We start from the raw sequence: 21,680 nt of genomic DNA, 5'->3' as shown, positions 1-21,680 counted from the left end.
TATTGCATTTGAACTGAAGAAATAAACAAATAACTTTTGAATTCAGATTTCATAAGGCTGTTTTGTATCTTGAACCTCGCTTGGGGCTGCTAGTGACCTGGGTGGTATTTGGGATGGAGTAGAAGAAGAGGAGTTGAACAAGGATAATGGATAAAAGATGCTCATGGTGACATCTCAGCGGCAAAGTAACAGAAAGATCAGTATCAGATTTCGCAAGGAGAAATGACAGCGTATCAGTGAGAGAAGGCCTTCAGCATGGGAGATGTCAGCTCCAGCTTCTGAGATTCAAATGAAGACCAACATCCAGTGATTCTTTCTTTCTCATTCTGCAGATGTTATCTATGAGACTACAAGCGTGACCACAGAAGGTAACATGTTTTATGTGGTATCTCTGTGGCCTTATTGTCCCTAGAACATACAGGCTCACCTCTGATCCAGTAGATGGGTAGAAGACAGAGGATATGGATCTTAAGCTCCCAGGGGAAATTTCTCAGCAAGGTTTCAAGTTTACAAGTCATTTATACCATGGATTAAATCCCTGTATGATGTGGGGATCCTCCTGAAGAGTTATATGCAAGGGTCACCAAGGTGTTCTTGTTTCTAGGGTCTGTTGATGATCCTCAGAGCCCTGAGGCCCCCATGTTCACCGTACCTTGGTCAGCCTAGGGAGCTGAGTTTGCCCTTGGTGTCTGGAGAGGAAAACAAAGCATGCTTAACCTCCACCCTTGTCATATCCTTCCCTCTGGGCCATAAAGCTCCCTGGGAAGTCCTGATGCTCCACCCTTGACATCACAGGTGCTGTTTTCCTCTCTGACGTCCTCCAGTGGGAGATGTTGGTGGCACATCAGAACAGTTTAGAGCCTGTCAGCCTGGGCTTTGGAAAGGAAAGTCACTTCCTTTCCTCCAGGTGGTTTTTTGATTCTAGGTCATCAGCAAGAACAGTTTCCATTTACACGAAGGCCTCTGGCCAGCCCCACAATTCTTGGGAATCTAAACGGATCATAGATCAGCCATTGTTCTTCCTTAGGCATGTTAGGTATCCCAAGCATGAGTGTTTCTTTATTCTAACTTAGCCAAATTTCCCCCCAAGATTCTACCGTTTTTATTTGTAACAAGTATACAAGGAGAATCCATTTTCTCATCTGTACCCCTACAGGGCATTCTTAGGTCGCAGATACTCTTCAATGCTTGATAGGCTCTATGATGCAACTGTATCAGTCAGATTGAAGGGCAAGGGAAGACTGGACAAGTCTCTGACACAGTTCTGCAGGAGGAGACTTTTCTAGAGCTGTTTGTATCAGGACCTACTGTGTGGGAAGAGGTCAACTTCCTTCATTTCCAGTGTTTGACATCAATGGATTCATCTCCAGATATCTCCTCTCTAAGGAGCAGGACCATGTTCTAGAGCCAGGGCACATTTTGAACAATTTACACATGTGTTTAACTAGTTAAACTAGTATATTATTTAAAAGGGGCATATTAGAGGCATTTCCCCGAAAGTAAGAGCAATGAGCTAGGCATGGTTATACACAGACACACACACAGACACACACACACTCAAAAACACACAATTCAAGCACTTAGGAGCCTGAATAAGGAGGATGTTGCGTTTCAGAAAGCCTAGGGTACATGCGGAGATACTGAATTAAAAAAATACATTCATATACAAAAAATTCAAACAGGCATTCCAACACTTTGCTAGTTTATATTATATTGGACATAACAGCCAATGTAATTAGATAAGAACAATTAACTAGTTTTTTAAGTATGTGAAACATTCTTGTATTCATTCCCAAGATTCAACTCAAGCCAAATGTAGGCGTTAGAGTTAGGGTCTGTAGGTTAATGCCATTTTCTACAAACATAGCCTTTTAGATTGGGAGAACTCAAGACTATCCAGATTTCTCCCCCATCTCGAGGTACATAGCACCACACAGCAGAGAGCCTGAATCACATCCCATCAGTAGTTTTAACTGTACTTGCATGTCTGACCTTTTCTCAATGGAGACTTAACTTCATGTTTCCCATTTTCCTTTCTCATCCATATATGAACGTGTAGAGATCACCACTCCAGAGCCGACTACCACTGACGTGCCGCCCAGCACTCTACCAATAGGTAACTAAAGTTGTATAAATCTCTCTCTGGTGTAGGTTGTAATGTCAGTGTCAGCCATGCCTTTCTTGACACACTTAAAGAGGTGTATGTGTGTGTGTGTAGTATTGTGAAATCTTAGAGAAGCTAGGATAAGGTCCTGATTGTTGGAGCTTTCCTCTATCATGAACCATTGTCTCTGTGTGGAGGAGTCAGACAGCAATGGAGTGGGTTTCTCCACGGTCTCTGAAGTTAATGTAATGTCAGAAGAAACTCTGGGTTCGAGGATCAAGATAAGACAAGTTCCAGAGAGGTTTCCATGGCAAAAGGAGACCGATGATATATTGTAGGATCTAATCTGAGTCCCTTCAAAGGGTCTTGTTAGTCCAGTGCAAAACCCATGCGGACCTTGGTCTTGTCTTAACATGTTGAGTACTTAAAGCATTACTTCAGTGGTAAGTTCACATCAGTCGTCTTGGAGACCAGTAGTGATAAAATTCAGGGCTTTCTGGTGTGCTGTTATGAAATCAGAAGGTGAGCTCATAGACAGTCTCCTGACCCAGCTCAGCAGGGTGAACAATAGCTTCTATTCATGCTTAATACTGTCTTATTGGGCCTGAAAAAACAGTTCTGATAACACATCTCACCCTTGTCTGGGTAAGCAGCCCGTGAGAGCCTTTGTCAAAGATCCATGAACTTGTCTCCTGCCAGGGAGCTCATCAATCTGTCCCTTCGGTCAGTCATAGAGAAGTGTGGGTCAGGGTGGAGCTGGATGTACTCGTGTGCGGTCTGTGCGTTAGGAGTTGTGGGGCTATGATATCTCTATGTTCGCTAAAGACCCCACATTGACCAGTATATGTTGGTATCCTGAAGAGTGTATGACACTCAAAAGCCTTAGTTACAAGATGCAGCAGGTGTCTGCCCATCATCCAGGATAGATTCAAACCAAGTCAACACTGCACAAACATGGCCCTCCTGGTGACAGACAGACCTTTCCTCTCTAGAACAGAAGCAGCGAGCATTCAGTGAGGCTGCAAGGGCAAGTGACAGGGGTAAGGTCTTTCCAAGACAGGGTGCCCAAAAAGCAACAGGGGAGGGAATCACGTGCTGTATTGCCTTAAACCCCATGAAAGAGTTGACCAGGAATGCACATGTGCCGTCATCCACACAGGAACAATGAAGGAGAATCCCTCTTGTCTTTCCAGGAACAGGGCTAGATTTTGTTGTGAGGCTGGTGAATGGAGGAGACCGGTGTCAGGGTCGCGTGGAGATCTTTTACCAGGGTTCCTGGGGCACCGTGTGTGATGACGGCTGGGACATAAATGATGCCAATGTGGTGTGCAGACAGCTGGGCTGTGGCTGGGCCGTGTCTGCCCCCGGAAATGCCCGGTTTGGACAGGGCTCTGGGCCCATTGTCCTGGATGACGTGGCCTGCACAGGGTACGAGTACTATCTGTGGAGCTGCTCCCACCAAGGCTGGCTCTCCCACAACTGTGGACACCACGAGGACGCTGGAGTCATCTGCTCAGGTATGACCAGAGATCCTTAGTTCTCACAGCCATTACTAGGATATGGTTTCGTCCCTTTTAAGCTCCCCCTCCCCATTTTGGCATTGTTTTTTTCTAAGGCTGGTGAATAGCCAGAGCCCTGCCACTCTCAGCCAGTGGTGTTTGTTTTCACTCTTTTTCTCTTTTGGCTCCTTGCTCTTGCAAGCCAACCGCTGAGCTCCCAAATAAATCACACACAGAGATTTATTCTTGAATTTAAGTACCTAGCCTTAGCTTGGCTTTTAAAGTTAGCTTTTCTTAACTTAAATTATCCCATCTGTCTTTTGCATCAGAGCTTTTACTTTCCCTATTTCTATACACCTTTCAGTACTTCTTACTCTGTGAGTGGCTGTGTAGCTGGGTGTTTGGCTGCCGACTCCTCTTCTTCTCCTCTTGCTCTGTCTCCTCTCAGATTTCTCCTCCCTTTATTCTCTCTGCCTGCCAGACCTGCTCATCCTTTCATGCCAAGCTATTGGTTATTCAGTCCTTGATTAGATCAGTCAGGTGATGTTTTTTTTTCATGACAGGGATTTGTCTGTAGCTCTGTAGCCTGTTCTGGAACTAGCTCTTGTAGACCATAGCACCTCGAACTCACAGAGATTCATCTTCCTCTGCCTCCTTAAAGCTGGGATTAAAGGTGTGTACCACTGCCATGTGCCCTAACTGCTCTTTCTAAAGTCCAGGAACATTGTCCCCTTTTAGAAAGCCCTTCCTGATTTATACTCAACAGAGTTAGAAATACACACACACACACACACACACACACACACACACACCTGCCCGCAGACACACACACATGCACATAGACACTAGTATACGCTGAGATATAACTAAATTTATATAGATTAGTTTGCATAGGTAGAAACATACAGATAGAAACATCCATAAACAGAGGAACACATCTACATATATTCTCACATGCAAATATTCACATCACAGACAGATATGACACAAAGACACATTCTACACATAAATACACACCGCACATGCACATCCGCACATAGACATACGTTGACAATGGAAGCGAAACCGACCCATAGAGACAGGTACGGATGTAGACACACATACACTTTATGTTATCCACCACATCTCAGCTAACACTTGCCCCCTGTACGAGACTTTCTATTGATGCCTTCAGGGACCTGACTATGCTGGAAGTGTCTGGATGGCAGGGGACACACCTTGTCCACTTAGTGCCAAGTTTGGTATATGAACCACGAGCCTAACAGGGTGCCTGGCTCATATGAATGTATTTCAACAAGCAGGACAGAGGATGTAATTGTGAGTAGCTCAAACTCAGGCCTTCTTCCAGACCTGAGCAGCCCCGCTGTTTCCACAACATATGCATATACATACACACACATACCCACACATATGTTAGACTAGGAACAACATTAACTACATCCTCACCATTCCTGAGCAATTATCTCGGTCACCATAGGAGGTTGGTTCTAAGAACTCCCTTGCTTATACTCAAACCCTTCCGTACTCAATATTTATAAAATCTGTTGTGTGAGCCACAAATGTCTCCTGGATTTTTACAGTCATCCCCAGTTACAGCCCCTGATAGAACATCAAGGCCGTGTAAGTCCTTGCTGTAACTCAATGCTCCTGGGGTGAGGGCAGAAAGAACGTTTCTGTCTGCTCAGTACAGGTGCAGGGGTTCCCCCATTTTATGATTCACTGCCTGTGTAATCCATGAAGGAAGCCATGGACAAAAAGTGATGATTGGAATATTCCTAAGGCTGTTTTGTTCTTTTGACCAAGAAAAATGGAATCTCAGTGTTAGATTTTGCCTTTGGGGAGCCCACACACAGAGGTAAGAGCTTTCTGTTGAGGGGTTGGTGGACTTGACCTCAGGTGTTCCTGGTTGAACAATGCATAAGAGTCAGTGCTATTGCCCCACTTAGGTTTTCCCCAGGATTCCTGTGGGTGAAACACACAATCTGAATTTGCTTTATTCCCTTACAGCTTCTCAATCAAGCTATACAACACCTGGTAAGTACTTTGAAAAGATGAACTGTATCAATTTAGAGTTTCCTTATGTCATAATAAACACTGCCTCACTAAATGTTATCTAACGAGACAAGGAAGCATTAAATCATCTGTGTGAGATCTGGACATGTAATGACAACAGAAGCTTCTGCCAGCTGGAGCATAAAGGGTCATGTGGTAACACAGGTGCAGTCTTCAATCTGATATTTCCCTGCCTCGAATTTTAGTATGTGTCAGAATTTAATAGATTATGTGATTGCATTGTCTGGGATTCATATCCTTCCCTCATGGAATTCTGACTTGGAGACCCAGAGTGGCTTAGGGGTCTGTGCTTTGTCAGATGATGTGTAAGGATGACCTGTCCTCCTCACTCTGGGGAATCTGCTTGGCACAAGACTAATAAGACTTTAAGACTTGCAAGCATATAGGCCCATTGGTTTGCTAGGCCTTCAAAAAAAACAAAAAAAATATGTCCACGCTATTTATTTAGTTATTTACATTTGACACCCATGTAGCTCAGGCTGGTCTCAGACATGATGTATAAACAAGGCCACTTCAGAATATAGTCAGGCTGGAAGAGATATAGTGAGAGTGTAGGTGGAGTTAGGGAGAATGCATGTACCCACTGCAGGAGATACACATGAGATGCCAGACAGAACCTTACCAGTAGTCCACAACCACATGGCGATACACAGATTAATAGAAATGGGTTACTTTAAGATGTAAGAGCTAGCTGGAAATATGCATAAGCTAATAGGCCAAGGAGTGTTTTAATTAACAAACAAACAACAACAACAAAAAAACAAAGCCACTTGAACTCCTGATACCCTTGCTTCTAGTTCAGGAGATCTGGGATTCCAGGAGTGTGCCACCATGCCCACCTCTTGTTTATCATATCTGAAATGATGTATACTTCATCTACAGTCCACTTGTTTTTATTTCCTTTTGTAAAAAAAAATCATTTTGACCAAGTACTTGGGCGGTGCACACAGCCATGACGGCACCCCAGATTACCCTATACCCAGCAAGAGTGTACAGTGCAGTTGAAGGTAACTTTGTAACCTGAAGCAGTTCATTTCTAAGCAGTGAACCCTCTTCTAAAGTTTGTTTGGTTTTTCTTCAGGCTAGTGGATCCCAGAAGTGACAACTAAGGCCTTCTCCTTTGCTCTTAGTCTCTGATTATTGGCTACTCATTGGATTGGTATCCAGTGGGCTTTCTGCTGCAGTGATAAAACACTGGCCACAAGCCACTTGGGGGAGGAAGGGTTTATTTAGCTTAAAGTTTGTCTATCATCCAGGGAATGAGCCCAGGGCAGAGGAGCCCGAGGCAGGACCTGATGCAGAGGCCTTACAGGATCCCTGCTTGCTGACTTCCAAACTCATACTTAGCCAGCAATTTTATACTATACAGACTCATCTGATAAGGTCAGTGGGATGACATTCCTCTACCAATTATCAATCAAGAGAATTTCCCAAAGACATAGGCAGTAGCACATGATTTAGATAAGGCCAGCAGTTGAGACTCCTTCAAGTTCCTAAGCAGTGGCAGGGTGACAGTGGAGCTAGCTAGGACAGGAGGTCAGCCCTGTGGCTGCTCCTGCTGCTGCCTGGTGGGATCCAAGTGCAGCTTTGGGTACAGAATCAGGGATGGAGTGGAGATGAGAGGCGTGGGTGTCAAGCTGCTGGGCAAACTCCACCAATCCCTGTCCTTCACCTTCCTTCTCCTCTCTGCCCTTCAGTCAGTTGATGGGTGAAATTAGATTGAGCCTAGCGTCAGAAAAGCTAGCTGGAAACACTCACCTGTTCTTCCTTGTACAATAAGAGCTGTTCTTGCAAAGGGTAACAACATCTCATAGCTCAAAACTTGTTATATATCAGAACCAAAATCATTTTCATGTATTAAACGAATCCATCGAAATGTAAAGTGGAGACTGAAGAGATGACTCATCATAAGAGCACACACTGCTCTGAAGACCTGAGTTCAGCTCTGAGCACCCATTAGAGAGTTTATAAGCACCTGGAACTCCAACAAAGAGTAGCTCTGATACCCTCTTCTGGCCTCTATGGGCAAGTGTACCGTGTGCACATACCCTACACAGACACTTGTCCGTGCACATAAATAAAAATAAAACAAAACTTTCAAAAATTAAAAATATTGCACATAATCATTGCTGAGCTAATACAGGAAATATGTGCTCTTATCATGAAACCTTCCCAACATTTTGAGGTATCATTGATCCCATTCTTTAGATAGGAAAACTAAAACATAGTTAGATAATTTGTTAATAGTTGCGTGTCTATGATTCCGTGGCTGTAAATGTGAAGGTGGGGTTTGAACCCAGGACTGCCTAGATAAGACCAATTTGTCCAACCAGGGTGAGAGCTTGTGTACTTCTGTGTGAGTTTATAGGGGAGGCCACAGAGGACCAGTGCCTGTGCCACTGTGCCCCTGGCATGATAAAGCCACTCCCTCCCCTTGAGTACATGTCTTGAGAGAAGAAGAAATATCCTGGCAGGGACTCAGGGGAAGCTTTGTGACCAAACTCCAGTGAGGGCCAGACTGAGGATGGCAGTTCTCTAGGGGGGGGCGGGACATCCACAGAGTGACCAGCAGAGGGCAGCAAGATGGCTTCATTCAGACCCAGGAGTACCTTGTGAATGTCTTGTATTGCTCAGTTGTCCTTTGCCCATCCCCACCTGTGAAGACCTCAACAACTGCACCCATCTGATCCCCTCACCTTGTTTCCATTCCAACCTGTTACTCACATACCACAGAGTACTCATAACTGCAAAGTAGCCACAGCCAAGCCGTACCCAGGATCCTGCTGTCAGGATGCTGAACCTGTTCCATGGGGGGTGGGGGGAGGGCGCTGACAGCACTCATCTGCTGTCTGTTTCTCTCACAGTCAGTCACTGTGAGTGACTTAGGGACATCACACCTAGCAGAAACATGCTGCCCCGTGTCTCCCCAGTCACGTACATCCTTAGTGGGAGAAAAGGCTAGAGTGGCAGAGGGAGACTTGCGTTAGATGAGGGCCATTGCCTCCTTGATCCTGTTGAGGATGGAGAGGACCCTGAACCACTCTTTGTGTGTGTTTGCGAGACATGGTCTCACCATGTAGCCCTGGCTGCTCTGGAACTCCTTGTGTAGACCATGTTGAAATTGTCTTGCAGAAATCTACCTGGTTTTGCCTCCTGGCTGTTTAAAATTGTGCACCACTGTTCCTGGCCAATGCTGAAGGGCTCAGGGAAGAACAGTGACTTAGATATGTGTGTAGTCTGCCGTGAAAGTCAAGGACCAACCAAGGCTTGTGGATGAGAGCTGATTAGAGAGGTGGAGAGAGAGACATCAAACTTGATGTCCGCGTTCCCAGAACACTTGCTCAGTTACCTAGAGGCATCATGGATCCCAAAGGAGGAGGAGACAGAGTTTGTAGTGGCAGACATGGATATCCAGGAAGCTGATGGGATGTGAATCTAGAGTTCTGCCCTGGGACTGTTGGGGTTAAATCAGGACTGAAGAGGTGACTTAGAGAGGCCTTGTCTAGAACGGTTTCGGAGAATGTAGGGTACAGTAGACTGGGAAGACTATGAGGAAGGGCATTGCTCAGGTCCAGGGTAGGGAAGAGACATAGACAACACAGGAGGTCAGAGGAGCGAGGGGCACAAGGTAGTGCCAGCATGGATGCAGCATGCCAAGTGAGCAGTTCCTGCAGCTTAGCCCCTAAAGCTGCTGAGTGGCGGTGACCGGTGTCAGGTTGGGTGGAAGTCCTGTACAAAGGCTACTGGTGCACTGCGTATAATAACAGCCGGGACATCCAGGATGCCGAGGTCGTCTGTTGGCAGCTTGGCTGTGACCATTCTGTATCAGAACCTGGAGGGGCGCACTGTGTCAGGCCTCAGAGAACATTCTCTTTGGAGCTGTGTACTGATTAGGATGGGAACCCTACCTGTCCAGCCGTCAGCATGATGGCTGGTACAACCATGACTGTGGTCACAGGGAGGATGCCGGAGTCACATTCATTACCCAATTCAGACCCCAAATCAGCAGATTTAACTGTACTTGCACATCTCTGGTTTTCTCAACAGAGACTTGATTTCATATTTTCCATTTTTCTCTCCAATCTGTATCCGAACCCGCAGAGCCGACCACCCCAGAGCCTTTCACCACCCCAGACGTGACCACCACTCCTGAAACAACAGTAGGTAAGGAAATGGTACAGATGTTTCTCTGTAGGTGGTAATGCTAGTGTCATTCATGGTGTTACCTTTCCTGAGACACGTAAGGGAGTGTGTGTGTGTGTGTGTGTGTGTGTGTAGTGAAAACTTAAAGAAGGTGGGATTGACTCCTGATCCACGGGGCTTTCCATTACCGAGGCACCTGTAACTTCCCATTTGTCTCTCTCTGTGTAGAGGAGACAGTCAGCATGGGGTGGGTTTCTAATTTCCATAGTCTCTAAATTTAGTGTTATGTCAGAAGAATCTGTGTTAGAGGATCATCATAAGACAAGCTTCCAGAGAGGTTTCCGTGGCAAAAGGAGACTGATGTTATATTATGGGATCCATTCTGAGTCCCACCAAAGGGGTCCATTCCAGATCAGTGCAAAAGCCGTGCGGCTTTGTCTTGTCTAGACTGGTTGGGTACTTGAAGCTTGACTTCAGTGGTAAGTTCACATCAGTGGTCCTGGTAACCAGCAGCGACAAAGTTCGGGGTTCTCTAGTGTGCTGTTATTGTAGACCTAAGGTGAGCCCATGGGACAGTCTCCTGACTCAGCTCAGTTGGGTGAGCAATAGCCTCTATTCATGTTGAATACTGTTTTATTGGGCCTGAAAAAACAGTTCTGTTATCACATCTCACCCTTGTCTGGGTAATCAACTGGTGAGAGCCTTTGCCAAGAACTCATGAACTTGTCTCCTGCCAGGCAGCTCATCGTTCTGTCCCTTTTGTCTGTCGGAGAAAAACCTCCTCTACCTTATGCTCTTCTGATGACAGGTGTGGGGCTGGATGTGCCCGAATGCAGTCTCTGTGTTAGGAGTTGTGGGGCTGCGATTGCCCTCTCTCTGTCCTTGAAACAGCCCACATTCTCTAGTGCATGTCATCATCCCAAGGAGTGTATGGCACTCAGAGGCCTTAGTTACAAGATGCAGCAGGTGTCTGCCCAACATCCAGGATAGATTCCACCCATGTCAGCCCTGCACACATATAATCTTCCTGGTAACAGAAACACCATTCCCCCTAGAACAGAAGCAACAAGCATTCTGTGAGGATGCAGGGGCAAGAGATAGGGGTAAGGTCTATCCAAGACAGGGTGCCCAAAAAGAAACAGGGGAGGGAATCACGTGCTGTATTGACTTAAACCCCATGAAAGAGTTGACCAGGAATGCACATGCGCCGTCATCCACACAGGAACAATGAAGGATAATCCCTCTTGTTTTTCCAGGAACAGGCCTTGATTACGCTGTGAGGCTGGTGAATGGAGGAGACCGGTGTCAGGGTCGCGTGGAGATCTCGTACCAGGGTTCCTGGGGCACCGTGTGTGACGATGGCTGGGACACCAATGATGCCAATGTGGTGTGCAGACAGTTGGGCTGTGGCTGGGCTGTGTCTGCCCCTGGAAATGCCCGGTTTGGACAGGGCACAGGGCCCATTGCCCTGGATGACGTGGCCTGCACAGGGCACGAGTACTATCTGGCAAGCTGCTCCCACCGAGGCTGGCTGTCCCACAACTGTGGACACCAGGAGGACGCTGGAGTCATCTGCTCAGGTATGACCCAGAGATCATAATTTCTCAAACCATTAGTGGGATATGATTCCGTCCCTTTTAACAACCCCGGAACTCCATTCTGGCCATGTGCATCTCAGCCCTCTAAGACAGGTTAATACTGAGGTCACTGCCCTTCTCAGCTGGTGGTGGTGGTGTTTTTTATTCTTTTTCTCTTTTGGCTCCTTGCTCTTTCAGAGGCCTCCCACCCAGCTCCCTAATACACATAAACAGTGGCCTACTTTCCTTATAAAGGCCAGTCCTTAGCCTGGCTTGTTCGAGCCAGCTTTTCTTAACTTCAGTTATTCCATCTGTCTTTTTCCTCTGGGCTTTTCCTTTCTCTCTTTCTGTAGACCTTTCTTTATTTCGCATTCTGTAGTTTGCTGTGTAGTTGGGTAGCTGGCTGCCTATATCCTCCTTTCCTTCTTTCCTTGCTTCTTTATCCTCTCATTTTTTCCATCGCTTTGGTTCTCTCTGCCTGCCTGCCCCACTTATCCTTTCCTGCCACGTTATTGGCCACATTCAGTTCTTTATTAAATTAATATCATGTTTTAGACAGGCAATGTGACATAGATTCACAGAAGTAAACAAATGTAATGTAAAAAAAAACAACACATCTTCCCATCATCAAAGCAAATTTTCCACACCACAAACAAATGAAACTCATCTCAACATAATATTCTACAGCATTGAGTCAGGGCTTTCACAGTCCTCTCGGTTATCCAGGGCTCCAGCATTCATGTGAGACAGATAATTCACGGAAGGACAGCATCAGGCCCCAGACTTGAGAAAGCAACAGGGTCAGCATGCACATCCTCCTGCAAGGTGTAACCTAGTCCTGTTTGCAGAGATGCAACCACTTTCTGTATGACTTTGTCATGTTCTGAGGGCAAAGCAGTACAGCGCTAGAAGGAGCACAAACTCACATCTTTCCTGCCAGTGTTTCCCTGCATCCTTTCTCAGAAGCACTGCAGAGAGAACCTTTTGGGAAAACTTCAGTACCCTTTAACTCTTCCTGCTGTACTGATATCAGGCTTCTCCCAGATTCAAGCTCAATAGCCCAATCATGAGCACAGGGGAAGTTACAAATGACTGTTGAGGGAGAGAGAACCCCGAGCATTGCTAGAGTCCTACAGAATCCTAGTCCTGTGAGCGCGGACCTTTAGGTGATTATCACTCATTGCTGAGGGTACCCTTGGCTGTCTATCTGCATCACAATGCAGAGCCTTGCTGTTCTGTCCCAGAAGTGGTGGTGACTTTCTTACTTGCATTAAGGAAGCAGCAGAAGCCCAGGCCCTATCCAGGGCAGTGGAGTATAGGGTAGAACTCCGTGAACTACTGCATAGCTCATGGCTCCTTCTGGAAGCCCCTGCCCTTCCATTCCAGCCTCTGCTAGGTTTGTGAAAATGCTGAGTATGTCCTCCCTGTGATCTTGGTGAACTACTAGGCACTTTGTGTCTCCCTGTCCTTCTACTTCACAGGTGTCCAATCCACACCTAGCTTGGGTGAGTCTCCACAACTAGAATTGGAGCGTCCCTGTTCTCCTGGTCACTTTTGGAGTGAGGTTCTTTCTGTTAGCACTATGGCACTGACAGGACACCTACTACTCACCTCATCAGGTTTTCCTACATATGTTACTATCTATGTGATTATCCTTGGTCTTTGCCTATTCAAGGCTGATGAAGTCTGCCTATGAATTGTTGTGTGAACATACCACTGGGCATATAGAACCTCACTGCTGAATGCTATTGAACATGGAGGGCTGGAGGCTTCACCATGGTACAGTCTACAAGCCTGCAGGGTGGCACCTCATGGTCCCATGTTATATCTCCTTTGTCTTTGTGTCTCTGACAATTCATGCTGACTTCTCTGTATATTTCAGTTCCTACATGTTCTTCTGTTTTCAACATTACTTATCTCATGGAGACATGTCTATCTGTATAACCCTTGCTGCTAGCCTTCAAGTACTGAATTCTCCAGCCTCAGCCACACAGACCAGGATTGCAAAATTGAGACACCGTGCTCAGCACATTTTCTGGTTTCCTTTATTCTCCTTATTATAAAGGGTCCTGCAGGTCCCTCACTGCACAAAGCTGTGGTTGCTACAGTGCAACTCCAACAGCGCCACCTGTAGCCACAGTCTGCTCACTCTTGCTGCTCTGGTCTCTAGAGCCAGTCTGTTTATCCTGTCCTTCACTAGCTTGTTCTACCTGCTTATTTGATGGCCAGGGACATTGTCCCCCTTAGAAGACCCTTCCTGATTTATACTCAACATACTTAGAAACATGCCCAGACAAACACACACACAACATGCACACACACATACACACACACACACACAAAAAGGTAGACATACACAGAGATATAACCAAATTTCCTTAGTTACTTCCATGGATGGAAACATACAGAGTGACACAGGCCTAAACACAGAAACACATATGTAATCTGTGAAGGAAGCCGTGGACACAGAGTGCTGACTGGGATATTACTAAGGCTGTTTTCCTCTTTTGACCAGTGGTAATGAAACCTCAGTGTTAGACAGTCTTTGGAGATCCCACACAGCAGAGATGTGGGCTTTCTGTTCAGGGGTTGGTGGACTTGACCTCAGGTGTTCCTGGTTGATCAATGCATAAGAGTCAGCGCTATTGCTCCCCACTTAGGTTTTCCCCGGGATTCCTGTGGATGAAACACACAATCTGAATTTTCTTTATTCCCTTACAGCTTCTCAATCAAGCTATACAACGCCTTGTAAGTACTTTGAAAAGATGAACTGTATCAGTTTAGAGCTTCCCCTATGTCATAATAAACACCGCCTCACTAAATGTTACCTAACGTGACAAGAAAGCATTAAATCATCTGTGTGTGATCTGGACATGTAATGACAACAGAAGCTTCTGCCAGCTGGAGCATAAAGGGTCAGGTGGTAACACAGGTGCAGTCTTCAATCTGATGTTGCCCCTGACTCAGATTTCAGTGTCTGTGAGAATCTAATAGATTATTTGATTGCATGGCCTGGGATTCACTTCCTTCCCTCAAGGGATTCTGACTTGGAGACCCAGAGTGGCTCAGGGGTCTGTGCTTTGTCGTCCTCCACACTCTGGGGAAACTCCTGCCTGGCCCAACGTTAATAAGGCCTTAATTTTCGCACCATTATAGGGCCATTTGTTTGTTAAGACTTCACAAAGCAAGAAAAGCCTATATATAGTTTTCATCTATTTAGTTTTTGTGAGGCCCATTTAGCTCATAGTAGTCTCAGACTTGCAAGGCTACCTACCGTTGGACTCCTGATCCTATACCTCAGTTCCATATTGCTGGGATTCCAGGAGTTTGTCTTTCTGCCCAGCTCTTGTTTATTATACCTGAAATGATATATACCTAACTTTCAGCCCACCTGGCTTTATTTTCTTTTTGCAAAAATAAATCATTTTGATCAAGACCTTGGGTATTGGACATAACCAAGCTTGAAACTACAGATTCACCTACCTCAACAGGAGTGTAAAATGCATTTGAGGTTAGTTTTGTATCCTTTATGAGTCCATATTTAAACAGTGCATTCTTTTCTAATCTGGGTTTGTTTTTTCTTTAGATTATCCATACCAAGATCCAACAATGAATGGTAAGGCTTTTTTCTTTGCTCTTAGTCTCTGGCTTTAGTCTTCTGCTTGAGTTGAGGTCCTGTTTGCCTTCTGTTGCTGTGATAAAACACTGGCCATAAGCAACTAGGAGGGGAAAGGGTTTGTTTGGCTCGCAGGTTAGAGTTCATCATCTAGTGTAGACAAGGCGGGAACCCAAGGCAGAAACTGATGTAGAGGCGATGGAGGAGCCCTGCTTGCTGGATTCCTAGCTCATGCGTAGCTAGCAATATTATACAGCACAGACTCACCTGCCCAGGTCAGTGTGCTGGCATTCCCCCATCAATTATCCAACAAGAGATATTCCCACAGATATGGCCTTCTGCAGATGTGATTTAGATAAGGCCAGCAGTTGAGACCGTTCAAGTGCCTCAGCTGTGGCAGGGTGACAGTGGAGCTAGCTAGGACAGGAGGTCAGCTCTGCGGCTGCTCCTGATGCTGCCTGGTGGGATCCAAGTGCAGCTTTGGGTACAGAATCAGGGATGGAGTGGAGATGAGAGGCGTGGGTGTCAAGCTGCTGGGCAAACTCCACCAATCCCTGTCCTTCACCTTCCTTCTCCTCTCTGCCCTTCAGTCAGTTGATGGGTGAAATTAGCTTGAGCCTAGTGTCAGAAAAGCTAGCTGGAAACACTCACCTGTTCTTTTTTTGTGCAATATGGGCCGTTCTTGCAAATAGCACAATCAAAGCTAGATAACTTGATATACACCCCAACACTAATAGTTTTCATGTATGAAATAAATACATCGAAACGTAAAGAGGAAACTAGGCAGTGGGTGCAGTTATTTATAGCACACACTGTATGTTTAGTTTTTTTCTGTTTTGTCTTTTTGAGATAGGGTATTTTTGTGTAACTCTGGATGTCCTGAAATTTGTATTTGTTCTGTAGACCAGGCTGGCCTTGAGTGCACAGAGATTCCCAAGTCTCTGCCTCCCAAGTTCTGGGATTTAAGGCCACTGCTCAGCATAGATTTAAGCACCCAGATTAGGCAGCTTATAACCACCTATAACTCCAACACAAGTGTCTCTGACACCCTCTTCTGGCCTCTATGAACACCTGTACTGATGTGCACACACCCACCCACAGGCACTTGCCTGTGCACATAATTAAAAATAAAACAAATCTTTCATAATTAAAATACTGCAATAATCTATGCTCAACTAATACAGGTAATATATGCTATTATCATGAAACCTTAATATTTTGAGGTATGTATCATTAATCCCATTTTGCAAATTGGAAAATTAAGACATAGTTAGATAATTTGTCAATATTTGCATGTCTAAGATTCTGTGGCTGAAAATGGAAAGTTGTGTAGTGGTGTTTCATTTGGATTTTAATAAACAAAGTTTTCCTGAAGACCAGAGAGCAAAGCAGCCACATTGGCCATCCTTACAGACCAGGCAATGGTGACACACACCTTTAATCTCAGTAGCCTCCCTAGCTTGCCATAGAAACTGGGCAGTAGTGGTGTACACCCTTAATCATAGCACTAGAGAAGATGGGAGGAGACAGCTCTCAGCTCAGTCTCATTCTGAGGTTTTCCTGGAAGCAGAATCACGTTTTTAGCCTGAGAACAGTAATTGATGTGGCATCTGCCAATCGTTGGGCCCATAGATGTGCGTTCATTCCACCTTGACTGGTGGTCAGAGAGTTTGAGCTTGTTTTGCTCTTCCAAAGAAATTGACAACAGCTGTCTACAAAATGGAGAGGTCTTGACCTAGGGTGTGGTCAATTAGTATTTTGAGTATAGATGTGTATTTGCTCCATCTGGACCAAAGGGAAGAGATGCTCTGACTATTCCTTATATTTGCAAAGCAAATCAAAGCAAAGAGTGGCCAATATTGGGTATTAAATGACAAGCAATAAACACTCCACCAGAGGGATGACAAATTCTCCAAGGTTCAACCAAGCAAATCCCCAAACAAGGGATCTCATTGGTTGTATGATGCTGATCCCCATTCAAATACCAAGACATCCTTCAATCTACAAAGAAGTCACCCAGGAAACCAGTCCATTGTGTGTCCCCAAGAGAATTTGCTGGTTTAACCATCGATAGGCAGCTGTTCTGTAGCCCCAGGGACCGTGTACATGTCATGACAAGCATGGGGTGGCTGTGGTGATCCAGACCCCACCTGAGAATAGTGTTGAAGAAGCAGGCTCCTCCAAGCAGCCACTTTGTGAGCAGGTTACCTCTGCCATTCTGCAGTAATCTCTAGAAGTCCCCTCTCTTTCTGGTTGAGGCCACTTTCTCAGGAATATTTTAGTGATGGCTAATGTTTATAGTGAGATGTTGTGTTTGAACTACAGAGATAGCCATATAACTTTTTGAATTCAGATTTCATCTGGCTGTTTCGTATCTTGTGCTTAGGGTGGGGTTGCTAGTGACCTGGGTGGTATTTGGGATGGCGTAGATGCAGAGGAGTTGAACGAGGGTGAGGGACAAAAGATGCTCATGGTGACATCTCAGCGGCAAAGTGACAGAAAGATGAGTATCAGATTTCGCAAGGAGAAATGACAGCGTATCAGTGAGAGAAGGCCTTCAGCATGGGAGATGTCAGCTCCAGCTTCTGAGATTCAAATGAAGACCAACATCCAGTGATTCTTTCTTTCTCATTCTGCAGATGTTATCTATGAGACTACAAGCGTGACCACAGAAGGTAACATGTTTTATGTGGTATCTCTGTGGCCTTATTGTCCCTAGAACATACAGGCTCACCTCTGATCCAGTATTTGGGCAGAAGGCAGAGGATGAGAGTCTTAAGCTCCCCGAGGAAATTTCTTGACAACATTTCAAGTTTACAAGGCATTTATGCCATGGATTAAATCCATGTATGGTGTGGGCATCCTTCTGAAGAGTTTTCTGCAAGGAGCTCCAAAGTGTTCTTGTTTCTTGGGGTCTCTTGATGATCCTCAGAGCTCTGAGGCCCCCATGTTCGACAACGTATATTGGTCCGCCTAGGATGCTGAGTTTGGCCTTGGTACCTGGAGAGGAAGTAAAAGTCAGCTTAACTTCCACCCTTGTCATATCCTTCCCTCTGGGCCATAAAGCTCCCTGGGAAGTCCTGATGCTCCACCCTTGACATCACAGGTGCTGTTTTCCTCTCTGACGTCCTCTAGTGAGAGATGTTGGTGGCACATCAGAACAGTTTAGAGCCTGTCAGCCTGGGCTTTGGTAAGGAAAGTCACTTCCTTTCCTCCAGGTGGTTTTTTGATTCTACGTCATCAGTAAGAAGAGTCTCCATTTACATGAAGGCCTCTGGCCAGCCCAAAATTCCTTGGGAATCTAAATGGTGCACAGATCAGCCATTGTTCTTCCTTAGGCATGTTGGGTATCTCAAGGATGAGACTGACTTTATTCTAACTTAGCCATATTTCCCCTCAAGATTCTCCCTTTTCTTATTTGTAACATGTATACAAGGAGAATTTATTTTGTCCTCTTTGTTGGTGCCCCTACCGGACATTCTTAGGTAGCAGATACTCTTCGATGTTTGATAGGCTCTATGATGCAACTGTATCAGTCAGATTGAAGAGCAAGGGAAGACTGGACAAGTCTCTGACACAGTTATGCAGGAAAAGACTTTTCTAGAGCTGTTTGTATCAGGACCTACTGTGTGGGAAGAGGTCAACTTCCTTCATTTTCAGTGACTCGATAGAGGCTGGGTGTTTGACATCAATGGATTCATCTCCAGACATCTCCTCTCGAAGCAGCAGGACCATGTCCTAGAGAGGGGGCACATTTTGAACAATTTACACATGTATTTTTAAACTAGTATATTGTTTAAAAGTGGCATATTAGAAGCATTTCCACTAAAGTAAACAGCAGGCATGGTTATACACATATACACACAGACACACACACTCACAAACACACAATTCAAGCACTCAGGAGCCTGAATAAGGAGGATGTTGCATTTCAGAAAGCCTAGGGTACATGCAGAGCCATTGAATTAAAAAAATACATTTATATACAAAAAATTCAAACAGGCATTCCAACACTTGCTAGTTTATATTATATTGAACATATCAGTCAATGCAATTAGATAAGAACAATTAACTAGTTTTTTAAGTATGTAACATTTTTGTATTCATTCCCCAGATTCAACACAAGTCAAATGTAGGCATTAGAGTTAGGGTCTGTAGGTTAACGCCATTTTCTACAAACATAGCCTTTTAGATTGGGAGAACTCAAGACTATCCAGATTTCTCCCCCATCTCGAGTCACATAGCACCACACAGTAGAGAGCCTGAATCACATCCCATCAGTAGTTTTAACGTACTTGCATGTCTGACCTTTTCTCAATGGAGACTTAACTTCATATTTATTTCTCATCCATATATGAACGTGTAGAGATCACCACTCCAGAGCCGACTACCACTGAAGTGCCGCCCAGCACTCTACCAATAGGTAACTAAAGTTGTATAAATCTCTCTCTGGTGTAGGTTGTAATGTCAGTGTCAGCCATGCCTTTCTTGACACACTTATAGAGATGTATGTTTGTGGATGTGTGTGTGTGTGTGTTTGTGTAGTATTAGAGAAGCTAGGATAAGGTCCTGATTGTTGGAGCTTTCCCCTATTGTGACCCAATTGTCTGTGTGGAGGAGTCAGACAGCAATGGAGTGGGTTTCTCCACGGTCTCTAAATTTAGTGTTATGTCAGAAGAAACTCTGGGTTAGGAGATCAAGATAAGACAAGCTTCCAGAGAGGTTTCCATGGCAAAAAGAGACCTTGATATATTGTGGGATCCAATCTGAGTCCCTTCAAAGGGTCCCGTTAGTTCCTCCTTTCCTTCTTCTCTTGCCTCTTATCCTCTAAATTTTTCCATGCCTTTAATTCTCTCTGCCTGCCTGCCCCACTGATCCTTTTCCTGTCAAGTTATTGGTCATTCAGCTCTTTATTAATCTAATCACGTGTTTTAGAGAGGTGCTGTAACATAGCAAAACCCATGCGGACCTTTGTCTTGTCTAAACATGTTGGATACTTAAATTGACTTTAGTGGTAAGTTCACATCAGTCGTCTTAGAGACCAGTAGTGACAAAATTCAGGGCTTTCTAGTGTGCTATTATTGAAATCTGAAAGTGAGCTCATGGGCAGTCTCCTGACCCAGCTCAGCGGGGTGAACAATAGCTTCTTTTCATGCTTAATACTGTTTTATTGGGCCTGAAAAAAACAGTTCTGATAACACATCTCACCCTTGTCTGGGTAAGCAGCCGGTGAGAGACTTTGCCAAAGATCCATGAACTTGTCTTCTGCCAGGGAGCTCATCAATCTGTCCCTTCGGTCAGTCATAGAGAAGTGTGGGTCAGGGTGCGGCTGGATGTACCCGTGTGTGGTCTGTGCGTTAGGAGTTGTGGGGCTATGATTTCTCTATGTCCGTGAAAGACCCCACATTGACCAGTATGTGTTGGTACCCTGAAGAGTGTATGACACTCAAAGGTCTTAGTTACAAGATGCAGCAGGTGTCTGCCCACCATCCAGGATAGATTCAACCCATGTCAACACTGCACGCACATAGCCTTCCTGGTGACAGACAGACCTTTTCTGTCTAGAACAGAAGCAATGAACCTTCATTGTGGGAGCAAGGGCAACTGACAGGGGTAAGGTCTTTCCAAGACAGGGTTCTGAAAAAGCGACAGGGGAGGGAATCACGTGCTGTATTGCCTTAAACCCCATGAAAGAGCTGTCCAGGAATGTACATGCGCCGTCATCCGCACAGGAACAATGAAGGATAATCCCCCTTGTCTTTCCAGGAACAGAAATTGATTTGTTTGTGAGGCTGGTGAATGGATCAGACAGTTGTCAGGGTCGCGTGGAGATCTTGTACCAGGGTTCCTGGGGCACCGTGTGTGACGACGGCTGGGACATAAATGATGCCAATGTGGTGTGCAGACAGCTGGGCTGTGGCTGGGCTGTGTCTGCCCCCGGATATGCCTGGTTTGGACAGGGCTCTGGGCCCATTGTCCTGGATGACGTGGACTGCATAGGGCACGAGTACTATCTGGCAAGCTGCTCCCACCGAGGCTGGCTCTCCCACAACTGTGGACACCACGAGGACGCTGGAGTCATCTGCTCAGGTATGACCAGAGATCCTTAGTTCTCGCAGCCATTAATGGGATATGATTCGGTTTCTTTTAACAACCCCGGAACTCCATTCTGGCCATGTGCATCTCAGCCCTCTAAGACAGGTGAATACCGAGGTCACTGCCCTTCTCAGCTGGTGGTCGTGTTGTTTTTATTCTTTTTCTCTTTTGGCTCCTTGCTCTTTCAGAGGACTCCCACGCAGCTCCCAAATAAATCACACACAGTGGCTTATTTTTCCTTATAAATGCCAGTCCTTAGCTTGGCTTTCTGAGGCAGCTTTTCTTTTTTCTTTTTTTTTGGTTTTTCGAGACAGGGTTTCTTTGTAGCTTTGGTGTCCTTCCCAGAACTAGCTCTTGTAGACCAGGCTGGTCTCGAACTCCCAGAGATCTGCCTGCCTCTGCCTCCTGAGTGCTGGGATTAAAGGTGTGCGCCACTACCGCCCGGCTTGAGCCAGCTTTTCTTAACGTCAATTATCCCATCTGTCTTTTTCCTCTGGGATTTTCCTTTCTCTCTTTCTGTAGACCTTTCTTTATTTTGCATTCTGTAGTTTGCTGTGTAGTTGGGTAGCTGG

General features: G+C 45.4%; 1 protein-coding gene across 1 annotated transcript in view; it reads left to right on the top strand.

Moving 5' to 3' along the window:
• Dmbt1 (deleted in malignant brain tumors 1) overlaps positions 1-21,680 on the top strand; it is a 66,582-nt gene that overhangs the window by 18,365 nt on the left and 26,537 nt on the right. Inside the window, 3 exon segments of the mRNA XM_057778726.1 lie at positions 3,228-3,621; positions 11,076-11,399; positions 20,779-21,102. Coding sequence (XP_057634709.1) covers positions 3,228-3,621; positions 11,076-11,399; positions 20,779-21,102 — 1,042 coding nt within the window.

This window comes from Chionomys nivalis, chromosome 8 (genome assembly GCF_950005125.1).
Source record: "Chionomys nivalis chromosome 8, mChiNiv1.1, whole genome shotgun sequence".
In the NCBI taxonomy this organism is placed as follows: Eukaryota; Metazoa; Chordata; class Mammalia; order Rodentia; family Cricetidae; genus Chionomys; species Chionomys nivalis.
Note: the sequence above shows the minus strand (reverse complement) of the source record. Positions and strands in the feature narration are given on the sequence as shown.